The 12,456-nt window shown below is 36.2% G+C and overlaps 1 protein-coding gene across 1 annotated transcript; it reads right to left on the bottom strand.

Annotated features, from left to right (window-relative positions):
• Positions 1-951: 951 nt before the first annotated feature.
• gdpd1 (glycerophosphodiester phosphodiesterase domain containing 1) lies at positions 952-11,707 on the bottom strand. Its single transcript, XM_027999218.1, has 11 exons — positions 11,522-11,707; positions 10,762-10,911; positions 9,911-9,953; positions 9,593-9,728; positions 8,124-8,169; positions 7,795-7,916; positions 7,405-7,494; positions 6,714-6,847; positions 5,214-5,273; positions 4,044-4,095; positions 952-3,489 (listed from the first exon to the last, which is right to left on the bottom strand). The coding sequence occupies exons 2-11, from the start codon at positions 10,895-10,897 to the stop codon at positions 3,355-3,357; spliced, it is 954 nt and encodes a 317-aa protein (XP_027855019.1). The 5' UTR covers positions 10,898-10,911; positions 11,522-11,707; the 3' UTR covers positions 952-3,354.
• Between the last annotated feature and the right edge of the window lie 749 nt (positions 11,708-12,456).

The raw sequence follows: 12,456 nt of genomic DNA on the forward strand, positions 1-12,456 counted from the left end.
AAACCTCTTTCTGCTAGTTTTAGACGAATACTACAAAATGAATGATCTACCGTTGTTAACGTATTGCCAAAATCACTAAAAGTCTTTATTTTCTTTCATGACAAAGTCAAGAATTATTATTTTTCTGTTGAAAAATCACGATCCTGCTTTCGCGACCCTTTAATTCACATATATTCTAGAGTGAATCAGACAAACATAATTTGCTTCTAAAGTATGAACAGCTATTTCTACAGTAGGTCCAAACACCAGAACCTGGTTTGATTTTATTCCTGATATTTTTAAAATAATATCGAAAGTTGCAAATATTAGAACAGTCATTCTTCATATTTTATTGACAGTAATACTATTTTTGTAGCTTTTTTTTTTTTTAAACCAACCAGATCCTATTAATTTAGCAAAACACACTGCATTAAACTTTCCATGAAAAGTTTTATTTTAGGTTCCATTAAATTTGGGTAAAAGCTTAGACAGTAGCGTTAACTATCTTGGGTCGAGGCTCTTTGTTTTGTTTGTTCTGATAATTGATTGACAAGCATATCATCCAATCAGTGAACCGCTACGGCATAGCAACATGGCTCTTATTGGCTGAGGGCAGAGGAGGGCAGCCAATAATCTTCTTAGCGTTAAATATCTGAGAAGCATTTAAGCAGATTGTGCGTTTGTGGAATTGCATCTTTTATTTAATTAATATTTAATTTGTTCTCTTAATAAAGATTTTAAATGTATCAGTTAATTATAAAAAAAAAAGAAGAAAACAGCCATTCTAATTCCCCCCCCCCCCCCCGTCTTCGTTTACAACTCATTCAAGTTCTCGTGTAAACAGCGCCCCCTCCTGTCGGTTTAGCAGATGCCTTCCTTTTACACAATGACCCCCCCGCCCCAAAATAAAATTAAAACTAATTGTAATTAATGATTTAACAGCACGAATAAATCAAGAAATACAGACAAGAATTCATGTGGATGAAAATTCACTTTTTATTATCTCTAATCAATAAAATTAGAGATAATATAGACTGTGGGATAAGGCTTTGAAAAATCCAAGGTGCCTAGTCCCACAGACTGATGGTGTTCAAACAGAGCAGCTTGTTTGAAGCATGAAGAATAAAAGGACACCAAATACAGCACAATAATTTCACCAATAGTAGATCGGGTTCAGCACAAAAAAATAAAATAAAATAAATTGTGCAACTCAAGAAACACTATGAAAGTAATCCAATGAAAGCAGTAAACAAAAGAGAAACTCTGTTCCCACAGCAAAATACCAAACATCTCATAATACATTCAATCATAACTACATTCATTACAAACATGTGGTCACATGTTTAGATCGGAAAACATCATTGGTATATTTATGTGTAGTAACCCTATTACACCCTCTTTACAACATCAGTGCAGGAGTATTTGGTGCCAGGATATCATTGTCTTGCGGTTTTTAATACACTGCAGCTTCAAAAACAGCAGAGAAGTTAAATATCAGAAACATAATTTAGCTCTATTGGGCTGGCATATTATCTAAAGATTAAAATCAGACATATGATTTAAATATGTTCACTGTTTCAAAGACACGAGAGAAGATAAAAGATTCAGAAATTGTGCAAAACTCTTCTCTCAAGTCACGGATGAGCAACATATTCATTTGATGTAAGAAAAAAAAAAAGCTAAACAGACATTTCTACATATAAAAATACAACAAAACCAACAAACTGCTGCTGGGTAGTACAGAGAACAATAACAATGGGTTTGTCTCTTTCAAGTTTCCTGTAACTACAGAACAGTGGGACCTTAAAACTGAGGACTTCTGCTTTCTTTTTAGGTCTAGCAGGACATTTTTGACTTTCATATAAACTTTTCTTTCAGCTTTCGACAAACTTTTTTTATTGCAAAGGCCAAACAATAGCCTGATTCAAGATACAGCAGCCTAAGAAACCAACGCTATACCTACTGTTCAATATTCGAACAGTAAAACCACATGATAAGTCGTAAGAAAATACATTTTCACATAATAATGTCAAGACTCAGATCTGATAAAACTAGCTGAATATATTTTGGTGGTCATTTTGTCCCACTTTGTTGAAGGAAGCCAACACACCAGTGTTAGGTGTTGACTTCCTGCAACACCCAACACTGTTTTCAGTGCACGTCTAATGTTAGGGGAACAAAACACAACGACTCAAAAAGGGATATGATACAGCAGGTGTAATACAAATAGTTTAGACGTTGATTATCACGTAAACCAAGATTTCCCCCTTCAATATTTCTTTAGCTGTCAGTCATGTTAGGGGAAGAAAAGTTTTTATCAACATATGTCAGGGGAGGAAGCTGGAATTGAACCCAAAATCTTTCAACAATCACACAATTAATGTTCCCTAGTTTGAGACAAAGGGAACAGAATGGTCATGTTATTGCCTCTTTCAAAGAGGAAGACAAGGGACACCATGCAGATGAGCCGATGGTCATTTTTAAAGCAGAATTGAATCTTCCTTAACACTTCATCAGCTTTGATGCAGTAATTTAAGGAGTACATGTTCTATTTTGTACATGAACATAACTTTCAGAGGACCAACATGTGTAAAGTCAGGTTGAACAGGAATGAACACTTCAAAGGCATCACTCGGAGTCCCACTGAATTTAACAAATGAAATAAATTGACTTAAATGTTTAAAATAAAAAATACAATTGCTTGCAAAATTATATATTTGAAGCTTAAAAATGTGTGTTTTTTTTAAATATAGTTTGTGCTACAACATTAGTTGATTGTGAAAATGGTTCAGCAAATGGTTGGTTACATGTGAACCTTGTGTTTATGAAAGCTTGTTTTATAGCAGCTTGACAGATCTAACTGCTGTAGTTTTTGTTTTGTTTTTATAGCTCATAAACACCCTTCACATTTAACGAGGGTTTTATCCAAATCCACGTATCATGTAAGAAAAGTAAGGCTTTTGTCAAATTAATCAGAGACTTGTTGGGTTAAATGTATAAACCTCATAAATCAGCATTGAAGGTATGCAACCATTCCAGGTAGCTTTTTGTAACCACTAACATGCTTAATACCAGGTTTAGTTGTAATTCTCTAACACGGCTGTTGCTACATGATGAATATATTGACAACTCTTATAATTGGTATCAACTCAAACAAAATCTTCTTGGGATTTTCCTTTTACTACAACTATAAAAGTACACATCCCCAATACAAGGGGAGTCAATGGAGTCTCATACTTGTGCAACACAATGTGGAAGTAGGTCTGCAGGAATGCGTGCAGTAAAAGTGGGTGAATGTGGGGAGCTTGTTTGGCAGGTCAGCGAGCGTGAAGGATAATGACCGTGGAGACAGGGAGAGAGGTAGGAGTTGGCAGGTCACTGGGGTTTAGAAATGCCATTCCTATCCATGAACTCTCTGAGCCTGGTGGGAAAATCTGTCATCACTCCTGTGGCACCCAGGTCAAACGCCCTTTGGAAATCCTCCTCGTCATTCAGCACCCAAATGTACACCTGAAACCAGACACACACACAGTTAATCCACGCACAGACAACAGAAGGAGGCATCACCCTCCTCATTCTATATTTGAAACACGTGGGACACTTGGACCTTTTCCTGGTAGCTGCATGTAAAGTACAGTAACATTTGCAAACCAGTAACTCCCAAACATGTAAGATAAAAAAAAAAAACCCTCATCATAATCAATTAACTTTGGAACTCAAAGTAAATAGAAGAAAATAGTAAATGAACCTATTAGTTTCATTTCTCTAACACGGCTGTTGCTGCATGATGAATATATTGACAACTCTTATAATTGGTATCAACTCAAATAAAATCTTCTTGGGATTTTCCGTTTACTACAACTATAAAAGTATACATCCCCAATACAAGGGGAGTCAATGGAGTCTCATACTTGTGCAACACAATGTGGAAGTAGGTTTTCATAACTGCAATTTTTTAGGTTTCATTCATCCTATTAGTTTCATTTGATTTAGTTTTGTGTTTTTAACCCTAAATAGGTTAAAAACCTATTTTAGGACTGAAAAGCAGGTGTAGCCTCATGTACCTGTATTCCTCTGGCAGTTAAATGTTGGAAAAGAGCTTTCCTCATCAGCAAACTGCAACACACAAATAAATATCCTTTAGAAAATCATTACATCTTGTACAACGCAGGTAGAAAAGCAATTGAACTTATATTAAAATAGGGTTTATTTTTGATTAATCTTTTTTTTTTCTTCACAATTTTCAACAGGGCTCAAAAATATTAGAAAAGTGAAGTCTGTCTATATTTCAAAAACTCTTTGAGGTCATTTCAGAGAACAACACAGTCTAGTTAAGACTTTTGCTTTACAGATTAAAGCTGTTGGAGTAAAGAGTTTAAAATATTGTAAATCCTATTTGATTTTTTTCTCAGATAGAGGAGGTTTCCAAATCTTTAACCAGCTGTGAAATCTTCTTCTGAGAGGATCAAATGCAGAGATTAAGATGTGGGATAGGAGCCTCACTATGTACTGGGTCATCAGCTTGTGCGTCTTTTTTACTTCTGTATTATTTTTATTTTATCAGGATAAAATAGACTAAAAGCCTCTTTTTTAAGGGTGTCATAGTCAAGAGGTGGCAACAAATACAGCACAAAAAGTTACACACTTAAAAGAAAATGACAAGCCATCAAAAAAGGTACATGCCATTCAATGTAATTATAATCTCCAAAATAAAGTTGCAAAGTGTTCCGTAAGCATGAGTAAGTCATTTTAAGGTCAGGGCCCAGTACCTGGTATAACAGGAAGCTTTTTATAACCTGCCGTTCGGCCGTTACAGATCTCTGAAATGACCAAAGCTAAAGATCCTAAGAAGTTTGTTTTAAACATTTACTCAGTTAACGTCTGGGTAGCTGTGTGGCACTTTTGTGGCTCTTGTCTGGCAGACAGAAGTTTCTTTGATTTTATTTCCTCATCTTTGCATCTTTTTTCTGAGATGCCACAGAAAAAAAACCTACAGGGCACGGGCATCTTCAAATCTAGAGCCTCAACTCTTTCCTCTATTTATATTCTTCCTCTGAGCTTCATCCTTTGGAAACAAGATTTGTCCTTTCAATGTAATGCAGATGATGGCCAGGTTTGTATCTCATTTTAAAAGAATAGAAGCTACATCTGGAATGCCTCGATAACATCAGGCCTTCAGAGTAGTATGAAAAAGGTTTATCAACATTTCATATTTAGATGAATTAGAGACTTACGTGTCTGCAAGCCAGGCAATCAATCGCTGACTCCGCGTTAATCTGCTGGGATCTTTTAGTCTGTTAAAAAAAAAAAAAAGAATAAAAATAATGCAAAAAGTTAAATATCTTAAGTGTCAGCAAAATTGATAAATGTTTAAACTGTGTAAAAGTTTGACAGTCTTTCATTTTTATTGACAGATAATGAATGTGGGCGAAAAATGCCACAGTTCAGGATATTCTCAACTCAAATTTTACAGTTGTATCGTCTCTTGGACTTTCATTCATTTGTTAATAAATCCTCAATTAACAGAGTTGAGCCTCTAAAATCTATTGCCTAATCAACATCCTTATTACGGTTCTGTAACAACCACATAAGTAGATCACATAATCTTATGTAACATTGCTGATTTTTTGAAAGTGGGATGTTAAGACACCCAAAGTCTTTGTGATGTCTGCAACAGTTAGTAAGCAACTCCACAAGATAACGCTGGGGTCAGAATTAGGGACAAAGAATAGCAAACACTGGAAAATCCATTAAAGCATCGAGTTCACAGCTCGGAAGAAAGGAGAAGTCAATCCTAGACAAAGTTTAATGAAGACACAATATGTTTTGACTATCAGAGGAATCAACTTAAAGTCCAACTAACAACCCCACTCAATGAAAACTCTCCAATACTTCAGCTCACTTCTTGGGATCTTGTCAACATAAGGAGTTTCACCATTGCAGTCAGAAACTTTGGCCTTACATAACACACTAATATGTCTGATAAAGACACATAATGTGACCGAAAGTATTTTTTTTAGGGATGTGTTGTGGTGGCGCAGGGGTTAAGCACAACCCACATAAGGAGGCCTTAGTCCTCGACGCGGCTGTCGCAGGTTTGATTCCTGGCCTGGCGACCTTTGCTGCATGTCTTCCCCCTTCTCTCATTACCTACTTTCCTGTCAAGTAACTATCAAATAAAGGCCACTAGAGCCAATAAAACCTTTTAAAAAAAAGAAGTATTTTTTAAATGTTGACCTTTTCTAAAAATGTAAAGCTTGATATAGCTTTTAGGATTAGATTCACAGGTTTAACTATGGCAAATACAAATGAAACATATTTTTAATAGAAATATATTTTTTTTAAACTAATCAATCAGCTTTATTGCAATTTTTTAAAATAAAAAACTTAGGCACATTGTAGATATTTCTTCACTGTGCTCATGTGACAGAACAGCTACATGTTTTCTATTTGTTGTCTCAGGAGGAAATGCTGTCATGACCCACTGAAACTTGTTAAACTCGTTATTTTTGAATGACATTGGAGTCACAAAAGAGACAAAATGTTTCTCTTTACAATGAGACCGAACCATCTTCCCTTCTTTTAAAATGCTGTTCTCCCGTCGGGAAATTGAATTCCCTTCGTGTAGTTTTCCAGATGGTTTCCCTCATGCAGCTTATCAAAACATTTCCTCAAATCAGCTCTTTTCTCAATCTCTACATGTACTGCAGCTCATATGCCGTACATGTACTTACTTAGTTAGCAGGGAGGGCATGGGGATCTCCAGAAACTGCTCCTTCAAGGGCACAAAGGGCAGGAGGCCTGTGTAGAAGAGCCCAAGAAGGTGCAGCACCCTGGGAAAACTGAACAAAACTGGAATATGGGGATTCTGAAAGAAAAAAAAATGGAAGAAAAATCTCAGTCAGATTCCATTAATGCAACATTTTTTTAGTCACTGACTGACAAGTAAAGACAGGAGCTTGTATGTTCAAAAGAAGCTGGGATGATTTCAGTATTTTTATGTTTAACTATGGTGGTTTGAGAAAGAATGGACAGAGTTTTATACTACATCTAAATAAAGGACAACTTGATAAAAAATAAACAAATATTCATTCAAGCAGCTTTCCACAAAAGAGGTGAATTCCCTAAGATGAATTTATTATCTTGGTTGTTTTTTTTAAAAAGCTAACTTTCAGGATTTCTGGCAAATTTTTCTGCAAACAAACTATCAGATGGAAGAGTGATTGGACAGATTCAAAGAAAATTTGAAAATACAAACAGTTTTTAATATCTATCCAGACACAGAGAAAATTTAAATCGAATTCTTCACATTTCCTTATTTTTTCAAGACTATGTATGAACCCTACATTTTAAGTGTATAAAAGCAAAAAATGGGGAAAAAAAACATAAGTTAACTAAAACAAGGATATACTTTCATAGCAGTACCTCCTTGTAACATTTTTTGACAATATGGTTCCTGGAGTTGCCCCACACAGTCAGATCCTCCCTGTCGTACTTAACGACCAGCTCAGAAACCTGTAAAAATTAACACATTTAAAACATAAAATATGTTGTTTTTTTTCCTACTACAGAAATCACAAGACAACTTTGTCCTCCTCGTCCTTCGTTTTAGAATAAAAACGTGATTTCAGTCTCCGCTTGTTTAGTTACACCATTAATGAATCATTCTTCTAACAACACACAGTTCACTAGTTTGCTCAAACTCAAACTTTTACATCAATAAATAAAGACGAATGTAAGATAATCTACATTAAAATAGCACTGCATTCTTTTTTGCTGTGTGAGAACTTGAGGAAAAAAGAAAGATGCACACACCTTCTTAATGAGTGTGTCGTTGTTGACCTTGATGTCGATGTTGATGGGAGTGTTTGGGAAGGCATCAAACACATCCCTGAGGAGTGGGATACGTTTGTCTTCACCGCCCTCGCAGAAACACTCTGGCCAGATAAAGACAAGTCAAAGAACACAATCTCAATTTAACAGGAAACTCAAAACTGTTGGCTGGAAGCGCAATCATCGTTCATCAGCAGCTGCATATATGTACTGTACTTGAGTGCTTGCAGTCAGACACAATATTAAATGTGAGAAATTAGAATAACTTGGAGATTTACTTATGACATTAGTGATGGATCTGCAGTTCTTACCCCTTTGAAAAGTTACACCCAGCTTGCAGAGATATGGGGGAAGTTCCTGCAAAAAGCACACAGCAGTGGAAAGTTTGCAGAAATTAAAACTGCAGTCGCAGTGTTTCTCTACGCTCATGACAATATGCGTTCTACACGGGTCTAAACGTGAACAAATACAAATTAGCACTTTTCAAGCCTGTCATGTGTTTGAAGAGTGTGTGTAATTTATAAATGCACTCATATAATTTATTCTTTATGTAGATTAAGAAAAATGCGTAAACTGCAGTCTGCTACTCAATTGGCTGTCACTCATAATATTTTTCAATCCCACACTTAATTAAAATTAAAATCTTTTTGAATTCTTCCATTTTAAGTAGAGTTCTTCCAAAAAACAAAACAAAAAGGTTGTGTTTCACTCCTGTTCAAGAACTTAGCATACTGGGTTGAGACAATGAGATTAAAAACATTATTTTCAGGTCCTTGGTGTAATTTTAGTAGAACTTACTTAAACATAGTAGCAATGGAGCATTTGTTTTGAAGATAACTTTTAATTGCAAAACTTTGTCGTGTTTTCTTCCCCTATATCCACAAAATTTGTGATAAATAATGACCAGCTGGTCATTAGCCATTCACTCACAAGCTAAAGAACCTTACATCTAAGGGGAATGATCTTCAGATCCACAACAATCAACACACAACAATGTCCACATTTGTACATGCATGTACAACAACTTTAAAATACACTCAGATTTTTTTGGAGAAGCAAAATCTCAATCTGAATATACTGAAAAAAAAAGAAACCAACCTTTAAATTTAACGCATTTATTCAGTGAAGACGAGTTCTCCAGCAGTCAGCTTTGGAGATTTCTTTTTAACCATCTTCACCTTAAATCCAGCAGCCATTGGGCAATAGACCTGGCCAGGTCTTCTATATTAAGTTATTTTATTGAAAACTGTTATATCTTAACACAAAATAGACTTCCCTACTAAATAAATGTACTGAAGTTAAAGCTTTTATTCTTCTAACATTTTTTAATTGAAATTATGCTGCTGCTGCAAAAAAAAAGATTTTAAACCTTCCAACACTCCTTCACCAGAGTTGATATAACCTCCAAATGATACAAATTTGTGTTTTAGCTAGAAGTTCATAAACAAGTAAACCATGCAGAAATATACTATAGGAAAGAATTTATCAACTAATTCCCATCAACCCAAAGGTCATGATGTTAACCAGCATGTGACACAAACAGGTGGCTTTGTGTGCACCTCAGTTGATTAGGCACATGATCCAGCTCACGTCTAAAAGACTGCACACAAAAACCACAAGATACTGTTTTTAATCTAGTTCTTCTTAAAATCGGACCAAAACTAGAATGTTTTAATGTTGACAAATGTTTCTTCAACTAAGGAAGCTACGGGGGGAGAAATATAGCACATATAGAAACTAAACAACAGATTTTGCATGTTTATAGAGAAGCACAACTCACAGCATATGTCAGGTCGCTGATGTTAGCATTGATGCCACAAACCCTCTTCAAGTTGCCATCATGTGAGACCACAACCTGCTCATCCTTCGTCAAGTGGCAATCCAGCTCCAGCATGTCTGTGCCGAGATCCACAGCACTGCATGAACCCACACAGAGAGCACACTGCGGTGAAGTCGTTTATAAAAGTGTTCAGATCAGGGAAACTGGTCCTAACAGTGGCACTTAGGACTCCTCACTGTGATGGAGCGCATTTTCATTAAACATAAAAACGCTCACATCCCGAAGTCCAACACAGATATAAAAGAGCTTTCTACTCACTGTTTGAAAGCTGCCATGGTGTTCTCCAGGTTTTCTCCAGCGCCTACAAGACAATATGCACAAACATCAAGGAAGCTGCAATGTTTTCTCCATCTTATAGACCTAAGATGATCTATAGGGATTCATTCTGGGGGTTCATTGTTGACACTTTCAGTTAAGCCCAAAATTATTCATACCCCGTAGCTCATTTTGATTTAAGATAGGGCTTAATGATGGCCTCCTTCCACAGATCTGCTTTCAGATTTAAGTTGGGACTTAACAAATGTAATTTACTGTGCTTTCCAAATGTATTCAAACTTCCCGATGCTGCTTGTACATTCAAATTTCTCTAACACTGAGATTAAATTACACACAGACAACAATCAGGAGTCGATTTCTGAATGCATCTGGTCACAGAGGATTTTGTTGGGTGTATCAGATTAAAGGGGAGCAAACACAACTACATGCCACAATTTTCAGATATTTACTCATAAAATATTTTACAAGGCCTGAACGTTTTTTTTTTAATCTTATAAAAATGACTTTAAGTTTGTAGAAATAACATCAGAAATTAAATATGAACATTACCACTGTAATCCTTAATAGTGTTCAACTTTATTATATTGTTAACAGTCTGGTTTTTCTCCTCAGGCACAGTTTGTGTTAACTTTTTTAAATTATTTTACTCAGTTTGTGCATTTCTATACATTTTTTTCCTTTTCATTTGATCTTACTTTAGAGCCCACCTCATTTTTTTTTTTTTTTTACTTGTAATTTCTATACTGGTATATCCGCCTGCTTCTATTCACTTGTCAGTTTGTTGCTGATACACCTGCATTTCCCCATTAGGGGGCAATAAAGGTTGAACTCACCTCCACGATGGGAAATGTGCTTGCTGAGGAACCTCTCCCTCTTCCTCCGGTGCAGGAGAGTTGGACATTTGAGCAGCAGGGCCGAGGTGAGCACATACCCCGTCACTGTAGACACGATGTAGATAGCGGCACACATCTCCTATCAGTCCACTGCAAAACAAACAGTTCCCAGTTAGCATCAACAGCCAGGCAAGGGTTTCAACAGACACTAACTCAAGTCTGTCTTTATTAGAAGCAAATGATTATTATATGGAAGCACTGAAGGACCATCTGAGGAACAGGGAGATCTGAACCACTTCTGGGTATTTACTACAGCATGTTAAAGGGGTAAAGGGTTACAGAAGATTACATTTAAAAACAGGAAAACAGTTAATAGATATTGACTATTTTTAGTCCTGATTAAAAATAAATTTGACTTTGTAATTAAGCCTATGCGTAATCTTTAAAATACACTCAAGCGCTGGTGGAGTCAACCTCATAAAATTATAAACAATTAATTATTGAAAATTATCCGAGGAAATATTTGGTCAGCGTTAATTAGATGCTCCGTTGTTAAGTGATGCGACTCAAACAGCATCATAATTAGGTCTTACGCAATAAAGATAATTGAACAAGGATTGCGCTTTAAGATATATATAAAAAGCCTAAAATAAAGTCAGTCTTATGGACCACATCAGGAACAACTGATGTCGATGTCCAACTAGCTTTGCTGAGCTAATGGTAGCGATGATGGGGTCAAACTCTGTCTGTGGGTCCTTACCTTTGTCATCAATCACTGTGTTGCTCTCTGTTCGTTTCCCTGACCTCCTCGGCTGGGTGCAGGTCAGCGGTCTGTAGAGGTAAACTGATGTGCTGGCCTCTGGTCTACATATGCCCTGAGTCTCCAACACAGCTGGAACAACACCAACCGGCGGCTGTCAACGGTACGCGCATGCGCTTTTCGCTTCTGAATATCAGGCAATGAAATAAGCACTTCCGCTAAGAAATTTTTAGAATAAAAGCTGAGTGACATAAGTGATATTATCAAAGAAAATACGCCCATAGCTGTTTAATCTCACACTGAACAGTTTTAACATGTATAACCTTTATAATAATTCGAGGCATACTCAAATATGTAAAGCTAAATTACAAACTAAGGCTTCCGTCGATGTGTTCTTGCGCTCTGGCCTCCGTCATAAACAAGTAGAGGCGCAAACGACACGTCTGCGCCTTCGCCATATTGCGAGAGGCAAGTTCTCTGGTATTATATACTTGTAAACTGGATAACAGCTAAGTTTGTTGAATGTTATTCACCTACTAATTTTACTTATGACAACTGTGAAAGCTTTAAGAATAAAATAAAAATATAAATTTAACAGCAATTTAAAACACTTATGTTAAAGCAAATGGAATACATTGGAACCAACCAGACTTATTTTTGTGTATACAAATTTATGTTTTGTGTCGTCTTCTTAGGAACCCCAGAGAATCAAGCCTGCTTGTTTGTTTTTCAAGTTGAAAGTTGTATCCATTTACTGAAGATTTCAGTCATTACATCGTAATAGCAATACATTTCTGGAATAGTGTTCAAGTGCAGGACAGTTCAAAATGCAGACAGACCCGAAGTACTTCTTTTTTTCATTCGCTTGTTAACTGGATTACTGCTGCCCTCATGCTGTCAAACTGAAGTGGAGACGTTATGCCATGTAAAGTTGT

Source organism: Xiphophorus couchianus, chromosome 18, assembly GCF_001444195.1.
Source record: "Xiphophorus couchianus chromosome 18, X_couchianus-1.0, whole genome shotgun sequence".
Lineage (NCBI taxonomy): Eukaryota > Metazoa > Chordata > Actinopteri > Cyprinodontiformes > Poeciliidae > Xiphophorus > Xiphophorus couchianus.